Source organism: Lepidochelys olivacea, assembly GCF_965140295.1.
Source record: "Lepidochelys olivacea isolate rLepOli2 genome assembly, chromosome: 7".
NCBI classification, from domain to species: Eukaryota; Metazoa; Chordata; order Testudines; family Cheloniidae; genus Lepidochelys; species Lepidochelys olivacea.
This window is the reverse complement of record NC_140417.1, coordinates 20,978,541-21,000,250: the sequence shown is the minus strand read 5'-3', so window position 1 is coordinate 21,000,250 and position 21,710 is coordinate 20,978,541. Positions and strand designations below refer to the sequence as shown.

The 21,710-nt window shown below is 42.4% G+C and overlaps 1 protein-coding gene across 2 annotated transcripts; it reads left to right on the top strand.

Moving 5' to 3' along the window:
• The first annotated feature begins 20 nt into the window (after positions 1-20).
• On the top strand, positions 21-17,888 carry TMEM43 (transmembrane protein 43). Of its 2 annotated transcripts, XM_084634011.1 has the most exons (12): positions 71-279; positions 1,205-1,354; positions 3,043-3,177; positions 4,122-4,216; positions 7,154-7,203; positions 8,688-8,757; positions 10,902-10,972; positions 11,190-11,311; positions 12,203-12,277; positions 12,370-12,471; positions 14,274-14,391; positions 15,594-17,888. In XM_084634011.1, exons 1-12 carry the CDS (start codon positions 268-270, stop codon positions 15,794-15,796), a joined length of 1,203 nt encoding a protein of 400 aa, XP_084490137.1. In that variant the 5' UTR covers positions 71-267; the 3' UTR covers positions 15,797-17,888. The 2 variants fall into 2 exon arrangements, with proteins under 2 accessions (XP_084490138.1, XP_084490137.1); XM_084634012.1 differs by lacking the exons at positions 14,274-14,391; positions 15,594-17,888 and adding an exon at positions 12,591-14,267 and having other exon boundaries at positions 21-279.
• Positions 17,889-21,710: the final 3,822 nt, after the last annotated feature.

The following is a 21,710-nucleotide window of genomic DNA, read 5'->3' as shown; positions in this document are numbered from 1 at the left end:
GGCCCCACGGCGGCGCCACACCTTGAAACTACCTTTCCCAGCATGCCCTACGCCAACTCTCAGTTTGGAACCACGCTTCCCAGCATGCCTTGCTCTGGGGCGTAGCTGCCGGGCTAAAGTTCTGTAGGCGACGTTGTGTCCTAGGGCGGCACGTTTCTCGCTGCGCTCGGAGCCTGCGCCTCGGAGCCTGGCGGGGCGAGCTCAGCGCGGGTGGCCCGTCTCTGCTGCGTTAGCCCGGGCTTCAGCCGCGCCCGGCTGAGGCTGAAGATGTCCGGGCATGTAAGTGTGTGAGTCCGGGTGGGGAACAACTCACGTTCCCGCCCCGTAACCCCGCTGCCGACTCGCCCCTGCCCGCTGGCTGCTTCTCCCTCCGGGCTGCGGTGGCACCTCGGAGTCTCCTCGCCCCTCTCCCGTGTTGTGTTTAAGCTGGGTGGCTTCATGGTGCTGCGGGAAGTGTGTGTGTGTGGATGTAAGAGTCAGTCTGCATGTAGGATATAAAAATGGTGTTCTAGCCAATGCTCAGATCGGAACAGAAAGTGGTGGGAGGGCCACTCCCTTCCTGAGCATTTTCTAAAAAACATCCCCAAACCTGCGAATCTTATTTAGCTACCTAAAGCAATTATCAAACTGTTTCTAGCTATTCCTCACCACCAACATAAATACCGAGTGCCTCCACTCCAATATTACCTTGCTTTTACTCTGAAGACAATAGAATAATATGTGTTTAGATCAAATCAGCTGTCTCCATTTATTGCCCTAGATGCTTCATAAGAGGGAGAGAGGTCTTTACTTTTGAAAAACACTCAGTTATTCCATAGTGATGTAAAATATTATGTGTTAGTCTCAGCTCCACTTTTATATGGCAGGGACACCAGGAATATAATTGAACCTGCCAAGGCCCAAATATGTGATATTGACACAAAATGAGAAACCTAACAAACCGTATCTCAGGCAGCTTTAAAGAATACACTGGGCTATTATTGTGTAAATTACCTTATTCAATAAACCTCTGTTTATTTACAGTTTTTTTCTGGTATAAATAACTAAAAGTAATAAAAGTGAGATGAGACAAATGTTTAACTGGGACAGAGATCAGGTTTGCTCTAAATCAGGAGATGCGCCTTTTAAACAAGGGACCCCGTGAGTGGCAAAGCAATTTCTGCCTTAGCTAAGAAGTTATTTAGTGTTTGTTTTTCTTTATCAGTTCTCTGACACAAGCAGCAAGAAAGAACATGTGAAAATCACAAGTGAGCCCAAGCCAGGGTTTCTGGAGCGACTCAGTGACACTGCTGGAGGGATGCTAATTGGACTTGCGGCATTTTCTCTCTCTTTCTACCTTCTTTTTACCAATGAGGTAAGTAAAACAATATTGACTTTTGAATTCCTTGTTCACCTCTATGCCCAAACTCCAATGCTATTCAAGACAAAGCTCTTCTTGCTAAAATATTTGTAACACTAGGTTGCTGAACAGTTCAGATTGTCTCCAGGATTCATTATTAATTTACACTTGAGAGAGGTGTCATGCATGTGGAAGAGCCTGAATTGTAGCCTGATCCTTGGTCCTGTAACACCCCCTAGAAGGTGGGGGTGTTACAGGGGGATATGATATGGGATGGCAGAGCTGTATATGGAGATTTTATCTAGAACTGAGTGTGGAGAATAGAGATAGGATATGACTGAGTAAAATAAGATCCATTGGCAGAGGAGTGGATTGATTGGGAAGTGGGGAGAAAGGTGGGTCAACAGCACATGACAAGTGTGATTGGAAGAGTTTGTTTGGACTTACATGTGTCTGCTATGTGCTAGTGCACCTCCTCTGTGTATGTAACTTCTGCTTTGTGCTGTACAGCTGAGGGGCAGTTGTAGTGAGAAGGGACTTGATGTGCTGCAGGAGCACAGAATGAATCACTATTGAATATGGGAATTGGAGGTTATCTAGCTGACTTGTTTCACCGGTCTCAGAAAATGACTTACCATCAGCGAGCAGGGGTGATCATTTTTATCCAGCCTGGTTTTTACTCTCTCATTGCTTCCTCATTCTCTTGGTATATTGCAAGGCTAAATTTTCAGCTAACTTCATTGTACTTACATGAAAGGAACTTAATGCACCTAGCCAAACTGGGCAGATCTATTTTGATTAATTCCTAGGATAATCTTGGGCCCTGTCTTCTGCAAACATGCATGTTCTCAACTTTAGTACCATGAGAAGTCCCATTGAAATCAACAGAACTACTCATGGTTGTAAAGTTAATTGCATACATAAGAGTTTGTGGGATTGAGGCCATAATCTGTTATCCTGAAGGTATTTATAGTTAGAGCTAGTTGGAAACTTTGGGGTGGGAGCAGAATTTTGTGAAATTTCATTTCAGATTTTCATCAACATTTTCTAACCATCAATGTATAAATGAAGGAAGGGAACTGTTCACAGGTTTAGGAGATAAGGGAAGAAAAAATTGCTAGATCATAAATCAGAACAATTGGACAGTGGAACAGACTCACAATGGTACCACCATTGCAGTTATTCAAAAACAACAGGTAAGGTAAAAGGTGAGGAATAATTTCAGGGTCCTAGCCTTCAACTTGTATGTGCCTGCAATGTCCATCAAAGTAATTGTGAGTGTTACATACATAAGGATTGCTGGGCTGATAGCTCATGCTAGTGTAAATCGGGAGCAGTTCTGTTTTCTTCAGTAGAGCTACATGTATGGGTAGTGGGTGGTTGTTGTTTTTTAAGGGTGCCACCTGCTACTGCTAGTCTGATTATCCCACAAACTATTACTCATGGGAGTAATCCCTGTGCACATGAGTAGTTCCACTAACATCGGTGAGGTTAGTTTCACAAATAAGTACTACTCTCAAGTATCAGACATAAGATTGCGACAGCTGGGAAGTGCAGATGTGTTCCTTGGTTACATGCATGGAGGCCGAACCTATTAGCACTTAATGGAAGCTGTGGCTCCAACTCCTACTAAACTAACACAAAGTGGCAGTGTGTGACTATACCTCCACATGGTTTTTTTTCTCTTTTTTAATTGACTACAGGGACGAGCCTTGAAGACAGCCACTTCCCTTGATGAGGGGCTTTCTCTTGTGGTCCCTCTTGACAATATTCACAGTGTGTCCCAACAGAACGAGGGAAAACTAGTGCACTTGTCGGGTGCCCTTAGAACATCAAAGGTAGGTAAACAATAGTTGGTTTGAAAATAATGCATGAACTAAAAGGAAGAAAAACTCTTTACCGCCAGATTAAACCCATGCATCCTTGATATGAAATATTACTGTGGGCTGTAAACCTCCCATCTGAAAATGTTCCTCCCCATTCCTGTGCTGTGTGTTTGGGAGCCAGCTGTGCATTCCTGAAGACACAAAGTCCTGAGGATCTTACATTGCAGAGGCTGTGCATCTTCTGGTTATTCCAGAGATAGTGATGTTGTTTGTCAGCTCTTTTTGAAAGAGAGAATGTGATGGAAAAGCAGCTGGCAGAAAAGAATAAAAGTTTCTCTTCAAATGGGTTCATGCATGGTTTAATGGTTAGAAGTGTGAACCAGGATTCCTGGTTCTATTTCCTTGCTGTGCCAATGACTTGCTGTCTCAGTTTCTTCAGGTCAAATTCACCAGTGGTATAAGCAGATAGGGTGTAGTGCTCCCTTTTTAAAAAAGATTTGTACAGTCTGTCCATCACTGAGATATCTCTGTGGCTTCATGGAATTTCACATACTTTTGACAGTGATAAATGTGGTGTCTCATCCACAAAATGGATCTTATCACGTGATTTTGGGAAGCTTAGTTAATGTTTGTAAAATTCTTCCAGATCCTCAGATGAAAGAAGCTACAGCATAGAAATGCAGAGAAATAACTGTTCCTGATGCGTTGTTATACTTTTATTCCATCGTCTGTCTTGCTGCATGTCACCAGGGCCTTTTTCTTTTAATTTTTATTTCAGAGTGTTTTTGAAAGAAAAATTTTACATGACACCCCCTTTACTTTTTCATCACAATAAACTGAGATTTCGCCAAGATAAATTTACAGGTATCTGCTCTGCTGGAATCAATAATAAAAAGTTGGAGTTATCTGAGATACAGCTTTTTAGACTGACTTGTATTTTATTTATATCCTAATAGCCTTTGTTTGATCCCAGCTATGGGCTCTCCATCCACGCTGTCAAACTGAAACGTCAGGTGGAAATGTATCAGTGGGTAGAATATGAAGACTCCAAGTAAGTCGTAGGCTCGTTATTTTTACTTCTTACCAGAATCCAATTACCATTTAAGGAAAAGGTGCTGGCTAATTAACATTTTTTTGTGTGTGTTTTTTTTTGGGGGGGGGAGGGGGTTGTAACGTGATGACCCAAGAGCCCTTGAGTTTTCAGTTTCCTTTAATTTTCCCTACATTTAATTTTGGTTTAGTGATTCTGGCCCCAATCCTGTAATGAGCTCTATGCGGGTGGACCCCATTGCAGGAGCAGAGTCTTAAGAGAATCCCAACAACCTCCAGCAGTAGGTGAAATGTTTTCCCACCCCCTAACCTCATATAGTACTATATCAGACCTCTTGCAATCTAAGATACAGCTGTGGCTTTTACCTTCTATTTTCTGATACAATTCCATAGGCTCCTGGAATATTAATTTGTTGTAGGCAATGTCAGTAGAATCTATACATGCATAATTTATTATAATTTACAAAAACAGTTGAATACACTTTTCTAAAAAGTATAGAAATCAATTTTTTTTTAAAAGTGGCACTAAGGATTTTACAGACTGATCAATGTGGATGTGCCCCTGCGGAACCCTGCTGACTCCCATGGGTCTTTGTGGCTCAGTATTGCCTAGGACAGGGGTGGCCAACCTGAGCCTGAGAGAGAGCCAGAATTTACCAATGTACATTGCCAAAGAGCCACAGTAATACGACAGTAACCCCTCATCAGTCCCCCACTCCCACTTCCCGTGCCTCCCACCCACCGGCAGCCCCGCCGATCAGCACCTCCCCCTCCCTCTCGATCTACTGTTTTGTGGCATGCAGAAGGCGGGGGGAGGGGTGGAGGAGTGAGGGCACAGCAGGCTCGGGGAGGGGGTAGGAAGGGATGGAGCAGGGGCAGGGCCTGTGGCAGAGCCAGGGGTCGAGCAGTGAGCCCCCCGGCACACTGGAAAGTCAGTACCTGTAGCTCCAGCACCGGGGTCGGTGCCTAGACAAGGAGCCGCGTATTAACTTCTGAAGAGCCGCACGTGGCTCCGGAGCCCCAGGTTGGCCACCCCGGCCTAGGACTTCTCCCTGCATTCATCATTTTGCAGCCCCTAATCTCGAAGCAATTGCTCCTGATGTCTTAAGTTTTTTAAGCGCAAAGTCTAGCTGCAGAGTATAGAACGCTTTCTGGTATCACCCAGCTGAACTCTCCCCACTGTTGAACTCTCAAACTCCAGAATGGAGGCACAAGCTCATTTTTGACCTCCTTCGCCAAAAAGTAAATGCATTTTAAATGGCTTCTGCTGGATCTGGAAACCTCTCCATGTTAAACATAGATTCTTCCTTTCCTCCCCTCAAGCTCAATAATGATGAACTTTCTTAGAACAAATAAAAGCCACAATTTAAAATGTGAATTCTGTGGTAAACTACAGCCCTTGATCATTGGCTGGAATGCAATGAATGGGTAACTAGGTGAAACGTAAACAGATTAGATGATCTAAGGGTCCCTTCTGACCTTAAACTCTATGGAAGTGTCTAGTCAATACCATGCTCTGAACATAACCTAAAATGTTTTAAAATATATTTAGTGTGATATACTGGTTAGAAAAGAGGCCTGGGAATCCAGATTCATGGGTAATATTCTCAGCCCTACCAACAGCCAGTAACTCAGTATGTGGCCTTGGGCACATCACTTAATTCCCTCTGTCTCAATTTGCCCATCTATAAAATGGCTACACAGGAAAAACCGTGTCTGAATTTGGGATTATCCAAACTTCTTCTTCCCCTCCCCCCTGCAATTTCAACAGTCATATAAAAACCAAAATTAATTTCTGTAAATTCCAGTTTCTTGAATGTCTCAGGGTCATCCAAAACTTTCAGTTCATTGGAATTTGTCTGTAATAATCTTAGTGGTACCTTCCTCCCAGTGGGCTGTGCAGCTTTCAAGAGTGAATGTAGGAAAGGTCTTTTAGCTGCTTTGCTGACAGGTGCAATAGAAGAGCAAAGCATTATTATTATTATTTATTTTATTATTTTACTGACATGAAACAACAACACGTAATTTGTTATAATAAAAACCTCATTATGGATGTCTGTAGCTTTGGGTGTGGAATCAGGACTCACTGTTTGGGAAACTGTTGTCATAACACACAGAAAACAATCATCTAGAAAATTTTGAAGATGCAGAAAACAAGAGGTCCCCAGTTTAGAGAGAGTCTGCGTTTACGGCACTGTGTAAAGTACAGGCACCACACATGTAGCTACGCACTGCAGTGAAAGGCAGGCTACATCCGCACTTGTCGCTGCAGTGTGTAGCATGCCACAGTGCAGGGCTTCAGCTGCGGGGAAAGGCTCTGGTAGCTCCCCTCTGCCAGAGCCTTTCCCCGCTGCCGGAGCCTTTCACTACAGGAGGGAAAGGCTCTGGCAGCAGGGAGGCAGCAGTGTTAGACCTGGGAGGCACTGGTTGGGTGTGGTATAGAGCTGTGTAAGGTATATCCCTGAACCCTACAGTGTGTAGGAATCTCTGCCCTACTCGCCATAGTTGTGCCTCACTGTCTACTCCGCTATTTATACCTGTGCTAGCTGGGTACTGTCTCTACTCTAGAATAGGTATCTATACTCTACACCTGGCCATAAGAGTAACTACCTATAATGTGCATATGATGCTAATGCCAGTAAGAGTCCTTGGTTTAGGGCAGTGGTTCAGTCCTTCCCATATTGGGCTCCCTGGCACTAATTTAGTGGACGCCTCCCTTCCAGTTAGCTATAGGGGAAAGGCAGGGTGTGTGCCACTTCATGATACCTGTCTGCAGGATCCCCCCAACCTTGCTGTTCAGAATCTATTATTTAGGGAAACGTTTACTTCATTCTAAAGATAAGTTTGGCTTGTGCTTCATTTCCCATGGGCTTCCTGTATGTTTCACTTGTGCGGTGGGCCCTGTCCTGACCTTCATGCTGTGTGTTTTCTTCTGCAGAGAATATGAGGAGAATGGTGAAGTTAAGAAAGAAACAAGATATTCATATAGTAAGTTCATCAGTGCACAGTACAAAAGCATTTCTCCCCCTTTGAATTCAAAATGGGGTTTGCATGCGGATTTAAAAATAAGTCCTATAGTACCCTGCTAGGATGAGAAGAAAGGGGTTTGGAGGAACAGGGAAAGATTCATTCCATGCTCCCTTAGCAAATGGCAGAGACTTTGTTCCATGAGGTAATTGAGATGGGGACCAACTGGGACGCTGTTCATGAATAACCTACAAATCCCAGGTTTCAGAGTAACAGCCGTGTTAGTCTGTATTCGCAAAAAGAAAAGGAGGACTTGTGGCACCTTAGAGACTAACCAATTTATTAGAGCATAAGCTTTCGTGAGCTATGTCTTCAGGCTTGGATAGTCCGAGTGGGTGACTGGGAGGAATGGCATGTGTATTTCATGCTCTATGTTCAACGTATTGAGAGACTGCTCAGGCACTGGTATCAGCCAGTGGAAACGCCCAGTATCTTGAGTGCCTCCGCCTTTTGACAAGCATTTGGCAAAAACTATAATGCCCATCTGGCAGAAGCTGTAGAGAGGATTATTTCCCTCCAATTCTGAGCTACCCGATGGCAGAAAACAAATACTCTGAGTCTCTGAGCCTCATTTGTCCCTGATTCAAGCACGTGGGCATGTAATGTGGGTATGTAACAAGCCATGTACATGATTATAAAAAATACTATCAGCCTGTTGGAATACAGAGCTCCTTGCTATGGAGATATATCAGGACCAGAACTGGTGGCTGTGAGCTAAAGGAGCTGCTTTACATTAGAAGGGAACTAATATAGACTGGTGTATTCCAACCAATAGTTGTCAGTAGGTCACACATGAGAGCATTCCATGCAAGCACCCTCACTTCACCCTTTAATGAGGATCCCTTGCTTTGTCTTTGTCCCTGCATGGAAATATGGAGCTTTCCTTATTCAGCAGATGAGCTACAGAAAGAAGGGGGAAGAGATGATGATGCTGCAGGAGTAAGAAGGAAGCTGCCAGAGCCAGTGCTGAAAATCTCAAGAAGCTGCTTTGTGTTTCTTTGCTGTGAAGACAGTAGCACAACATTGTGTCCTACTGGGGCTTCTTCCCCTCTCTGTCTGCTGTATCACCACACTGAAGCAACTTATTCCAGCAGAACAGTTATTCCTTTCTCAGCCAGCCAGAAATCGTCCAGTGATGGGAACCAGGGGTGGAATCCTGGCTCCACTAAAGTCAGTCTGAGAACTCCCATTGACTTTAGTGGAGTCAGGATTTCACACCAGGTAGCCTTTCCCTAAATCTTTCCATTCCTTTATAAATATGTCATGAGATGCAGGTGTATATATGGTACCTTTTTTAAATATATACCTTGGTGTAAAGAATGTTACTGCAAGTATAAGGCACGTTGCCTAAAACTTGTCAGTCCTTCTGTAGCATTTAAGCAGAACATTCTTGATTTTAGTGTTTTTAACTCTTCTCTTCCCAACTTGTATCCCATTTTCCTTAGACACTGAATGGAAATCAGAAGTTGTGAACAGCAGAAACTTTGATCGAGAGATTGGCCATAAAAACCCCAGGTAATTCTGACTTCTGTAAGATAATATTTTTGAATTTGATACCCATGCTAACTGACTAGTCCTTTCAGCTCTTTGTGAGGTAGGTGAGAATTATCGCTATTTTATAGGTGGGGAAACTGAGGTACAGACAGGGCGGGGGAGGGGATTTTCCCAAGGGTACCACAGTGAATCAACAGTGGAGCCAAGATTAAGTTATTTATATTTTAGCTAATAATTAATAGGCAGGGGTCTTCCTGACTTCCAACTGTATTCTTGTGCCTCTGGAGTGTGCTGCCTCCAAGTAGGAAAACTAGAAAGGATTCCTTTCTGACTTTCATAATCCATCAATGAAGCATGGAGCTATTAAAAATACAAAAATAGAATGACATCTCATGTGACTGTCATGCCAGATGCAGTAGTGCCTGCATCTTTTGACAGAGCATATGCAAGATCACAGACTTGTTTGTGTCAATCACTCAAGGCATAATTTATTTTTAATTACTCCCTGCTGCCACATTTTGACTTATTGACTTATTAACTTTTGAGTTATTCTTATAAGATCCTTGGGGCAGGGACCTTCTTTTTGTCCTGTGTTTGTACGGTGCCTAGCACAGTGAGGTTCTGATTTACAAACTCCTAAGCACTATGGTAATACAAATAATATTCCGTACAGGTTCTGATACCACCTTCATCATGGTAGTATCTGAGCATTTTCCAGTGGTGCGATGTGGCAAAGAATGTCTATAAGGATAGGTGGGAAAAATGGCATTTGGGGTTTTGAAAAATCTCTGCATCTTTGCTTTGGAGATTTGGACTTTCACAAGTGTCCCATAAACTGAAGCATTTTTATGCAAGTGGAATTTTGTTTCCAATATATTCAATGTATTTTTAACAAATTGGCACCCTGAGCTATGCAAATAACTTAGAGCTGGTCAGAAAACATGGCAGGGTGGAGGGACTGTTATGTGTTAGTTTTCCTTTGTTTTTTATTGACATTTTCCAACCATTAATAATAATAATAATATTATATTATAATATAAATTATTATTATTATTATTATAAAATTAATAATTAATAATAACCAAAGATTATTATTTTAAATCAAATCACATTCTGCTTCTAGGGCTGCCACAGGAATAACAATAAAATACGTAGCAGCCCAGAGTCAAATGGTGCAAACCATAAAAGCTGTGAATGCCATTGTAAATGAGTTACATGCCTGACTCAAACCCACCGATTTGAACACTAAAATTTACAGTTCATGCCTTTCTGATGAGAACCTATATCTTTCAAGTCAGTTCTAAATGTGTCAAAGTGCATTATCACCTCATTAGCTATTACAAGTGTAAGAGAGACTCAAATTCTAAGAAACAGTTTGTAGGGAAAAGATGTGGCCTTTGAATTTATTCTTTCTTTTGTAGGGTGGTGCTCAATTTGTATGTATCTTGGGCTTTGATCCTTCAAACACTTATACATGTGGTTTGCTTTACAGCCATGAGTTATCAGTGGAACTACTTATGGTAGTAAAATTAAGCATGTGTAGGTGCTTCCAAAATTACTGGGGCTTCAGCTACTACTATGACTTGATCATGGTTTTTAAGTACCAACTTGAGGAAAAGATTTCTGATAGAGGGCTCTTTAATTTAGCAGACACAAAGGCATAGCAAGATCCAGTGGCTGGAAGCTAAAGCTAGGAAAATTCAGACTTAGAAATAAGATTCATTTTTTAAACCATGATGGTAATTAACCCTTGGACCAAGTTACTTAGGGATGTGATGTATTCTTCATCATGTGAAGTCTTAAATAGCTTTCTAAAAGAGATGATCTAGCTCAACTAGAAGTTATGGGCTAGATGTGAAAAATCACCTGGTATAACTCTCTGACCTGTGTTATGCAGGAATCAGACCAGATGATCATAATTGCCCCTTCTGACCTTAGTAACTACAGTAATAGGACCATTAATAGTATCTGAGCACCTAACAATCTTCTAATGTATTTATCTTTACATCATGGCAGTTATTTAACTCACTGGTACACTCTCACACTCACAGGTTTTTGTCTGTCAGCATGGATCAGTATTTTGTGCTTCTGTGTATTCTATGTTGTTGGTCAAGAGTGTGCTCATAATACTAGAATTTATACAGAGATTATTTCTTTTCCCCAAGTGCCATGGCTGTGGAATCTTTCACTGCAATTGCTCCTGATGTCCAGGTGGGCAGTTTCTTTCTTTCAAAAGGTAAGGGATGTTTTTTACTTATTATAACAAATACACACTGGGTCAAGTTCATCACTGGTGTAACACCATTAAGCTCATTGGAATTGCACTGCAGATGGCTTTTGGTTCATTATCTTTTGGGATGGCAGACTTTTAAATGGCTGTCTAGGGCTAACACAATGGATCCTGAAGTCAATGCACCACCTGAGACCTACATTTGGCTCTTTATTCTGCTTAGGTCTTATTGAGAAAATTGACAGTTTTAAGCAGATGAGCCTGTCGAAACTGAAGGATCCGCATGCTGACATCACTCGAAGAGAAGATTACTTTTATCACAGCGAGAATCCCAGGCGTCCAGAAGTAAGATGAAAGGGCTTTGCAGAGATCATCAAGGCAGCAACTAAAATCTATTCATTGAAGAAAATGTAGGGTTTTATCCTGCAAGATGCACACCACTCTCATCTCCCATTGAAATCAATGCATGTCATAGTGCTGAGCAGCTTGCCCACTTAGCTCTGACTGCAGAGCTAATGGAAGAGTGATTAATTTCTGTATATCAAACGAGCTTCTTATCCTGCCCTTACCCTCCTCTTTCTCTTCTTGAGTGTCTTCTTCCCGTATGTTAGACTGACAGGCTAAGAAGATGCTTTTAACTGGAAAGAAACAGGAGCAGGGCTACTGCTATTCTCACATAGGTGGGTTTCATTAGTGTCTAACTGGTCTGTCTGAGTTAGGTCTACTCAGTGCAAGTGAACTGAACGCAGTAATGAGTGAGCCAGGTCACTGCTGGCTGGCGCTGCCTGCCTGCGGCTGAGGATAGCTAGCTGTAACTCTCTTTGGGAGCCCATCCTTGCCACTCCTAAATCAGACAGGGGAAAGTGGCATAAAGCTTGCTCTCCTTTGGGACTTGAGTTATGCTGTCTCTGCAGTCCTCACTTTCTGCCAACCCAGCCTGGAAAAATCACAAGCCAGGAATCCTACCTGGCTGTCTCATATACTGGTGCAAAGCCTTATGGCACAGCATCCTCTCTTAGAAGTTTTTTAAGGTCAGGCTTGACAAAGCCCTGTCTGGGATGATTTAATTGGGGATCGGTCCTGCTTTGAGCAGGGGGTTGGACTAGATGACCTCCTGAGGTCCCTTCCAACCCTGATATTCTATGATTCTCCCATGATGTTCCCGTGCAGAGTGGCTTCACTGGGAATTTTTTGTTGAAGTAAATTTTTATTAACTTGTGATTTACGTATTTCCAGGTGGGAGACCTTCGTGTTTCATTCTTCTATGCGGGTCTGAGCGGAGACAAGTCCCACCTGGGCCCAGCAGATGTGGTAAATCTTCAGGTTCTCCAGTGATTTGCTCCCTAAGGCCCCAGTGCTGTAACGAGTAAAGCTCTTTGATTGGTTCCTCTGCCTCTTGTAAGGTGTCCGTGATTGCTCGTCAGCGAGGGGACCAGTTGGTTTCATACCAAACTAAGTCTGGAGATGTCCTGCAGATTCTTTATCCTGGTGATCTCTCTGCTAAGGTGAGTTATCCCACAGCATGAGTAAACTATTGGAGACAGCTAGCATTGAAACTGGAGGAGGTAGCAAGAAGCAGGGAATGGGACAGTGAGTTTCCTCCCTCTTCACGTTTCATTTGCAGGGGAAAGATCGGGTGGTAAGTTACCAGTCTGATGCTGGACAGAGGAAATCTGGTCTGAGTATTGCCTCTCCTGCCTCTAATCTCACTGCTGGAGGACAAGACAGTTGTGAGCCTGTGTCCACCTCCCTCATCCCCCCACCCTGGTCTTTGTGTGTGCCTAACATTGACTTTGCCTCAGAAGAATGCAAATGCTGTGTACTCTTACCCTATCAGCAGTAGCCAGTTAGGCTGTTTCATTCCTGCTCATTAAAGTGTGATTTGTGGCAAAAGTTACCACACAAAATAACTTCCTTCTGCTATTGCTTCCTTCTGCTGTAAATGAGAGAGCGACTGTGGGTACAATAATGTCTGTTGTTGGACCGAAGATATTACCTCACCCACCTTGCCTCTCTCATGTCCTGAGACCAACTCAGCTACAACAGCTCTGTTGTAAATGGCATTCTTTGTCCCCCTGCCCCCCCCCAATTGTTTGCCATCTGTTTGTTTCATGATCACCCAAATACTTTCTAAAGGTGATATTTTAAAATAAGTTAGTTTTTTAATTAAAGCCTGTAATTCCATCCTCACCCCTTCCAAAATCCATCCCTTTTAAGGGACCTAAAGGTTTGAAATACAATTATTGTTAGTACAGTTGGGTGGGAACCCTCTGGCAATTAACTGGGTTGCAATAAACCCTGCATGTTCCAGCAGTTTGATGATTCACTTACTCCCCTGGCAGGTTGGCTTCCATTAGTGATTGTTTTGTGCCTTGCTGCAAAGATCCTTGATGCCAAGTATTTGAGTTCCCAAAAGCTGGTGAACTGGCTCTTGCTTCAGGCTGGTCTTGAAAGAGATAAGAAATAGTAACAACTTTTGTTGTAAGATGTGACCCTTAATATATTTTTACTTCAGCAGAAACTGAGACACCACCAATGTAGAGATTGGTCCAAATAGGATACAAGTAGTTTCCAGGAGGTGTCTTCCTACTATAAAATCTTTATAAGCAGTTGCAGAGCATCTCAAAGCATGTATGAACTTAATTCATTAATGTTGTACATGTGGTTCTGAAAATCTCCTTTACTAAAACTGTTTGCTAGGCAGTGTCTTGTTTTTGAAACATGCCCAAATTTCTAGTCAGCAAAACACATGCATCTCTTCTGAATAAAAACAACACAATTAATTAATATGCAAATCTTCTATAATTTTCCCTGGTCCCAGTGGAGGTTGCTGATTTTAGTGCATGTGTTTGGATAAGGAGAGAGAGAAGGCAGCAATCTTTACAGAAGTGTATACAACCATTTAATAAACTAGTGTATCTGATTCTTCCTTGGTAGGGAAATGGATGCTCCTTATTTGAGTTCATCAGCAACAACACGTGTGCACTTTTCAGGTGTGTTCTCACCTTTAATCACAAGGTGTGACAGAAAATGTTGTGGACCAAGTTAGGACTCCACAAAGATGGCCTTGGCCCTGCCCTTTGGCCACTGTTGTAACATGTTGGGCTGCTGTTGAGGGAGGGGAAAAAAGCTACACTTTTAGTAGCCAAGATAGTATTGCAAATGGCCCTGTATCTCTTGGGAAGCATTAATATTGACAAGCATGATCCCCTGTGATGTATTTATTCATAAGGTTCAGGAAGCAGCAGGATTTGGGGCTTGAAGGAACCCCAGAAATGGGCAATGTATAACAGTGTTTGGGTTTCAGGAGGTGTTTCAAAAAGAGCATGAAAGTAACACCATGAAGACCTGGGGTCTCCGTGCAGCTGGCTGGCTGGCGATGTTTGTAGGCATCAACCTTATGACCAGAATCCTTCACACTTTGGGTATGTCTGTTACTAGAAACAGAGCTCGGTTTAGAGACGGGACCTGACTCAAAATGCTGGATCCTAGTGACAAAATGACCAAAACACAAAAATTAATTTTTTGGCGGGTGCAGAATTTGAATCTGGATCTGAACTTTGCAATTGGCTTCTAAATCAATAAAGATCAGAACCAAAATCCCAGATCCAAACATCTGCTTTGTGGATGTATGAAATCTGGATCAGAACTTTGAGATTTGAACCCATGTAATTTGAAATGTGGATTAGGTCACAATTCATAGTCTCGTCTCTCAGTCTAGTCCCCAGCGGATGCTTACCCTGTGCTTACCAGTCACAGACTGATAACACAAGCTGGGCAGGTTCTTTAAAGACTTCCCCATGCAGCTCTATCAGACCTGCTATTGTTTCCAAATACAGAACTGCTATGTACCTGAAGTCTGAATTGTTGTGATTTGTATTGCAGTAATGCCTTGAGTCCCAGGCCACCACTGTGCTAGGCGCTGTACAGACACTGAACTAAAAAATGGTCCTTGAATTTTGTATTTTAGTTTAAGGCAAATTTTACAAGAATAAACTTGGCAAAAGAGCATTTTTTACATTAAACTTGTTTAAATTGAATTCCAGAGCTACCTCTTGCTCTGAAATAGCATCTATCCCATATTTTGAGAGAAACATTCACGATGCTTGAGACTCTTCAGAGAAGTTTATGCAATCTCCAGTTCTCAGTGAAATGTGACCAGTTATACCTAGTCTTTCCTCTTGTGACTTTCACACACCTCTGTCCTATGTATTTTATACATAAGCAGAAGGATGGCCTTGTAGCTTTGGGACAGGCTTGGCCATTAGGAGGCTTTGAATTCTATTCCCAGCTCTGCCATACATTACTGTTGTATCTTGGAACTGGTATTTAACTACTTTCCCTGACTTTCCCCTATCTGAAGAGAAGGGGAATGACACTTAACTGCCTCCCAGAGATGTTGAGGCTTTGCTTGTCAGTGTTTGTAAAGTGATCTGCGATCCTCTGATTGAAAGGACTGTGGAAAGACCTTATCCATTGTTCATTGAAATGGATGGGAGTCTTTTCGTAGATTTCACTGGCAGCTGGATGTGGACTCTAACCACAAATTTTTAGCAGTATAAAAGCTTACAGCTGTTCACACTGTCAAATATTTCATTTTCTGTTTAATTCTTCTTCCCACCCACAGTGGATTGGCTTCCTGTTGTTCGAGATCTGGTTAATATTGGACTTAAAGCTTTTGCTTTTTGTACAGCCACCTCGCTCTCCCTGCTAACTATTTCTGTGGGGTGGCTCTTCTACCGCCCACTCTGGGCTCTACTGATTGGGTTGCTGTCTGCCGTTCCTATTGTGATTGCAAAATCCCGGGTTCCACCGAAGAAGCATCAGTGATGATGGAAGAATTCCTTTTTTTTCTCTCCCCTTGTACTTGAACCCTATTTTTTTAACCCTTTGAATCCTAGTGCATTTATCATGTTTCAAGCTATTATGACATGCTTAAGGCACATTACAGTTCAGAATCTTGACTCCCTGCACCAGAGAGTCCAGTAGGAGACAAAGGTGCAATTTTTTGTATGTTTATTACACATCCATGGGAAAACGTAACTGTAGAAGCTGCAGTTTGGAGTGGGTGATATTCTGTGTATTTAGAGGAGGAAGTAGCATTTGTTACTTAACTGCTATTTGCCAATCTTTACTTATTAAAAGAGCAATGCTGTGCCCTATCCACAGGGGAACAGGGACAGATTTAATTATGCGATCCATGATGTGCAATCTCTACCAGATTTTGTGTGTTTGCCTCTCATTTAACTATTCCCTCTTATTTTCTTATGTACATGGAGAAATATACTTATGTTGACAATGTTTTGAAGTGCATGTTCATAGACAAAATGCTGCTTTCACATGAGTGAAAGCTGTGTTACGCATTTAATTTTTCAGTAGTTAGAAAACCAGGTATAATGTATAAGGTTTTCAAAAGTAACTAGGGATTTCGGCTGCTCAATTTACCTTTTAAACGGACCTGATTTTCAGAAAGGGATGAGCCTTCACTGAATCAGAACCCTGGAAGCGGTCTCATTTGGGCACCTAAAATTGCTAGCATGTCTACCTTGTTTTGTAAAACTTTAAAACTGATTTAAAATTCCATCTGCTTAAAGGGATAGTCTAAGGTCAAAAAACATAACCGGTTGAAACTAAGAACTGATGTAACCTGTAAAACTAATGTAAACTCCTGTACTTAAAAACTGATTATTTCCCCCTTTATTTTTTTCATTTCACTTAGTTTGGCTAAGGAAAGATGTCTGAGAAACAAACTGAGTACTTATATAAGCTGTAGTGTTTGGATTTAAACGTTCTCCTTCGGGGTTTGCAAGGGCCTCATACTTAAAAACCTTAATTGAAATTAATCATTAAAAAATTGGTTAATGTTTTGTAAACCTAAATGTTAAGCTTGGTCATGTTAGGGGAAGAAGCAACTCTACATCTAACCTCTCACTAATTCATGTTTACGTTTTTCTGCTAACACCAATACTTACGTTTTTGGAACCCCTTTTGTATTTTTAAGTGTATTTGCTCCTAACAACTTAGGGCTGTCTTTCAGCCTGCTTTTTTCCTGTGCTTCCACTTTTGTAAGCACAACTGATGTTTAAGAAGAATACCTAATTCCATGGAGGAATATGGTAGCTCATTGACCTCAACCTTGATTTTCAAAATCTTATCCCTTAAAGTCCAGTTAAGAACTTCAAGAAAGGTTCCTTCCCCTTGCTACATTATTTATTTTACTTGAATATATCTGAGAAAGGGTTTTTGTTTGCTCAGGATCTTAAACAGGAGAAACTAAACCAAAGCTGAGGAATGTGGAAGGTATAGACCTTAAATCCACTTAACACATAGTCAACATGTTTAAGGAATCAGACCATGTAATTTTAAAATCAGTTACTATAGTTACCAAGGTTATTAGCATTAGTAACTTATCTAACAGCCCAAGGACTATTTAAAAGTTGACTACAAGATGAGAATCCAAGTCTTTAGTGATGGGGCAATTTTTGAATTTTTTTTGCACAAAACTATTAAAAAGAATGGCTTGTAAAATATAACTTTGGGCAGTTGCTACTTGAATGAACAATAATCATTAGGCAATGCACTTTTATTCCTGTTGATATCCAGCCATTGTCAGTTCAGTTTCAAGGCTCTAGGGCCCTAATCTGCCCCCAATGAAGTCAGTGGGAATAGGCTCTTGGGCAGGTTGCCTGGATATACAAATAGTCAATTAATAAACTTATGCAGTGTTTGTCTGCTACTTAATCATTGCAGTATATCTTCCAGTACCTCAAATGGTGTTCTTTTGGGGAACACTGTGTTGAACTGATACTTTCCAAACTTAAACCCCAACCAGCATTCAGCTACTGTATAATGGAGACTCTTGAAATAGTTTTCTACGGAAGTGCTGAACTTTTGTATGTTTTATTAAAAAAAAATTCTCAGATGGTGTGTGTGTTTGGGTTTTGTAACTGGGCTTTGATGCTAAAGGTGCTGTAACCACAGCTGGTCTGAACTCTTCTGGAGACTATTAAATACAGGGAGACATACAGCTTTTAGCTCCTAGACAAACCAGCTCATTACTAAAACTACACTGAGAAAAAGGCAACTGTTTAGTTGTAGATTTACATTCAAATACTTCACTCTCAGGAGGCATGTTCATATTACCTGAATTACTAGTATCCAGGGTAAGGTACTTTATATATAAAAGGCAGCACAGTGGAGTGGTTTAAGAAGAGCACTAGAACTTGAAGACAGGTTCTGGTTCCTAGTTTGCCACAGACTTGCTGTGAGCAAGTTGCTTAAACCTTGACATTTCCTTATCATAGAATATCAGGGTTGGAAGGGACCTCAGGAGGTCATCTAGTCCAACCCCCTGCTCAAAGCAGGACCAATCCCCCATTAAATCATCCAAAACTTCTAAGGAAGGAGATTCTACCACCTCCCTGGGTAACACATTCCAGTGTTTCACCACCCTCCTAGTGAAAAAGTTTTTCCTAATATCCAACCTAAACCTCCCCCACTGCAACTTGAGACCATTACTCCTTGTCCTGTCCTCTTCTACCACTGAGAATAGTCTAGAACCATCCTCTCTGGAACCACCTCTCAGGTAGTTGAAAGCAGCTATCAAATCCCCCTCATTCTTCTCTTCTGCAGACTAAACAATCCCAGTTCCCTTAGCCTCTCCTCATAAGTCATGTGTTCCAGACCCCTCATCATTTTTGTTGCCCTTCGCTGGACTCTCTCCAATTTATCCACATCCTTGTAGTGTGGGGCCCAAAACTGGACACAGTACTCCAGATGAGGCCTCACCAATGTCGAATAGAGGGGGACGATCACATCCCTCGATCTGCTTGCTATGCCCCTACTTATACATCCCCTAATGCCATTGGCCTTCTTGGCAACAAGGGCACACTGCTGACTCATATCCAGCTTCTCATCCACTGTCACCCCTAGGTCCTTTTCTGCAGAACTGCTGCCTAGCCATCCGGTCCCTAGTCTGTAGCTGTGCATGGGGTTTTTCCGTCTTAAGTGCAGGACCCTGCACTTATCCTTATTGAACCTCATCAGATTTCTTTTGGCCCAATCCTCCAATTTGTCTAGGTCCCTCTGTATCCTATCCCTGCCCTCCAGCGTATCTACCACTCTTCCCAGTTTAGTATCATCTGCAAATTTGCTGAGGGTGCAATCCACACCATCCTCCAGATCATTTATGAAGATATTGAACAAAACTGGCCCCAGGACCGACCCCTGGGGCACTCCACCTGACACCGGCTGCCAACTAGACATGGAGCCATTGGTCACTACCCGTTGAGCCCAACAATCTAGCCAACTTTCTACCCACCTTATAGTGCATTCATCCAGCCCATACTTCTTTAACTTGCTGACAAGAATACTGTGGGAGACCGTGTCAAAAGCTTTGCTAAAGTCAAGAAACAATACATCCACTGTTTTCCCTTCATCCACAGAACCAGTAATTTCATCATAGAAGGTGATTAGATTAGTCAGGCATGACCTTCCCTCGGTGAATCCATGCTGACTGTTCCTGATCACTTTCCTCTCATGTAAGTGCTTCAGAATTGATTCATTGAGGACCTGCTCCATGATTTTTCCGGGGACTGAGGTGAGGCTGACTGGCCTGTAGTTCCCAGGATCCTCCTCCTTCCCTTTTTTAAAAACTGGCACTACATTAGCCTTTTTCCAGTCATCTGGGACTTCCCCCGTTCGCCATGAGTTTTCAAAGATAATGGCCAATGGCTCTGCAATCACAGCCAATTCCTTCAGCACTCTCGGATGCAACTCGTCCGGCCCCATGGACTTGTGCACGTCCAGCTTTTCTAAATAGTCCCTAACCACCTCTTTCTCCACAGAGGGCTGGCCATCTATTCCCCATGTTGTGATGCCTAGTGCAGCAGTCTGGGAGCTGACCTTGTTAGTGAAGACAGAGGCAAAAAAAAGCATTGAGTACATTAGCTTTTTCCACATCCTCTGTCAGTAGGTTGCCTCCCTCATTCATTAAGGGGCCCACGCTTTCCTTTGCTTTCTTCTTGTTGCCAACATACCTGAAGAAACCCTTCTTGTTACTCTTGACATCTCTTGCTAGCTGCAGCTCCAGGTGCGATTTGGCCCTCCTGATTTCATTCCTACATGCCCGAGCAATATTTTTATACTCTTCCCTGGTCATATGTCCAACCTTCCACTTCTTGTAAGCTTTTTTATGTTTAAGATCTGCTAAGATTTCACCGTTAAGCCAAGCTGGTCGCCTGCCATATTTACTATTCTTTCGACACATCGGGATGGTTCGTCCCTGTAACCTCAACAGGGATTCCTTGAAATACAGCCAGCTCTCCTGGACTCCTTTCCCCTTCATGTTAGTCCCCCAGGGGATCGGACCCATCCGTTCCCTGAGGGAGTCGAAGTCTGCTTTCCTGAAGTCCAGGGTCCATATTCTGCTGCTTTCCTTTCTTCCTTGTGTCAGGATCCTGAACTCAACCAACTCATGGTCACTGCCTCCCAGATTCTCATCCACTTTTGCTTCCCCTACTAATGCTTTCCGGTTTGTGAGCAGCAGGTCAACAAAAGCTCCCCCCCTAGTTGGCTCCTCTAGCACTTGCACCAGGAAATTGTCCCCTACGCTTTCCAAAAACTTCCTGGATTGTCTATGCACCGTTGTATTGCTCTCCCAGCAGATATCAGGAAAATTAAAGTCACCCATAAGAACCAGGGCGTGCAATCTAGTAGCTTCTGCGAGCTGCCGGAAGAAAGCCTCATCCACCTCATCCCCCTGGTCCGGTGGTCTATAACAGACTCCCACCACTACATCACTCTTGTTGCTCACACTTCTAAACTTAATCCAGAGACACTCAGGTTTTTCTGCAGTTTCGTACCGGAGCTCTGAGCAGTCATACTGCTCCCTTACATACAGTGCTACTCCCCCACCTTTTCTGCCCTGCCTGTCCTTCCTGAACAGTTTATAACCATCCATGACAGTACTCCAGTCATGTGGTTATCCCACCAAGTCTCTGTTATTCCAATCACGTCATAATTCCTTGACATCACCAGGACCTCCAGTTCTCCTTATTTAACTGCAGCAACATTCCTACCTCCACAACCCTTTGAAAGGCATTATACAATGGAACTGGAACTATTATAATGGTTCTAATTCCATTGGATTAAATATTTAAGAGCTTTAGGCTTAATTATACAATCAGAACAATTTTAAGTATGCATCCACAGTAGCTTACTTTACACACACAAATAATGTGAAGCAAAACTCCATGTTACCAGAGGTGCATTTTTTTTCTAAGCAACATAGCCAGAATTGGTGCTTTTATTGCATATATACAAAAGTTTCTATAGTAACAACTGCAGCAATAAAATTTCTCTTATGCTGGCTGTACAGGTTAGGAACCTCCACCAGTGATACAGTCCAAAATTCAATTTATGTGAAGCTCTGTTAGATCTCCTAGGATATTGGTTGACCATGCAAATGGATTCCATAGTCATCTTCCATTTATTCCTAGCTGTTACTTAATTTCAGATCCATTTAAATTAATGGAAAGACTCACAAATTTCAGTGAGTTGGATTCTGGTCCTTACCCTGAACCATTTTCAGTGTATGAGCATGTCATCATGTATTTGCACAGCATATAGCACAAGAGGACCCAGACCCCAAAGGGACCCTCTGGTAATTACTGCAGTATTGTCAAATCTTGCAATACCTAGAGTTTTTCTTGAAGCCTCATCTGCAGTCAAGTACTTACCTGAG

Bases quoted from the DNA above. Each gene is read 5' to 3' on its own strand.
- TMEM43 (XM_084634011.1), top strand. The intron at 3,178-4,121 runs GTAGGTAAACAA...ATATCCTAATAG, and splicing joins GTGCCCTTAGAACATCAAAG to CCTTTGTTTGATCCCAGCTA. The intron at 8,758-10,901 runs GTAATTCTGACT...CTTTTCCCCAAG, and splicing joins ATTGGCCATAAAAACCCCAG to TGCCATGGCTGTGGAATCTT.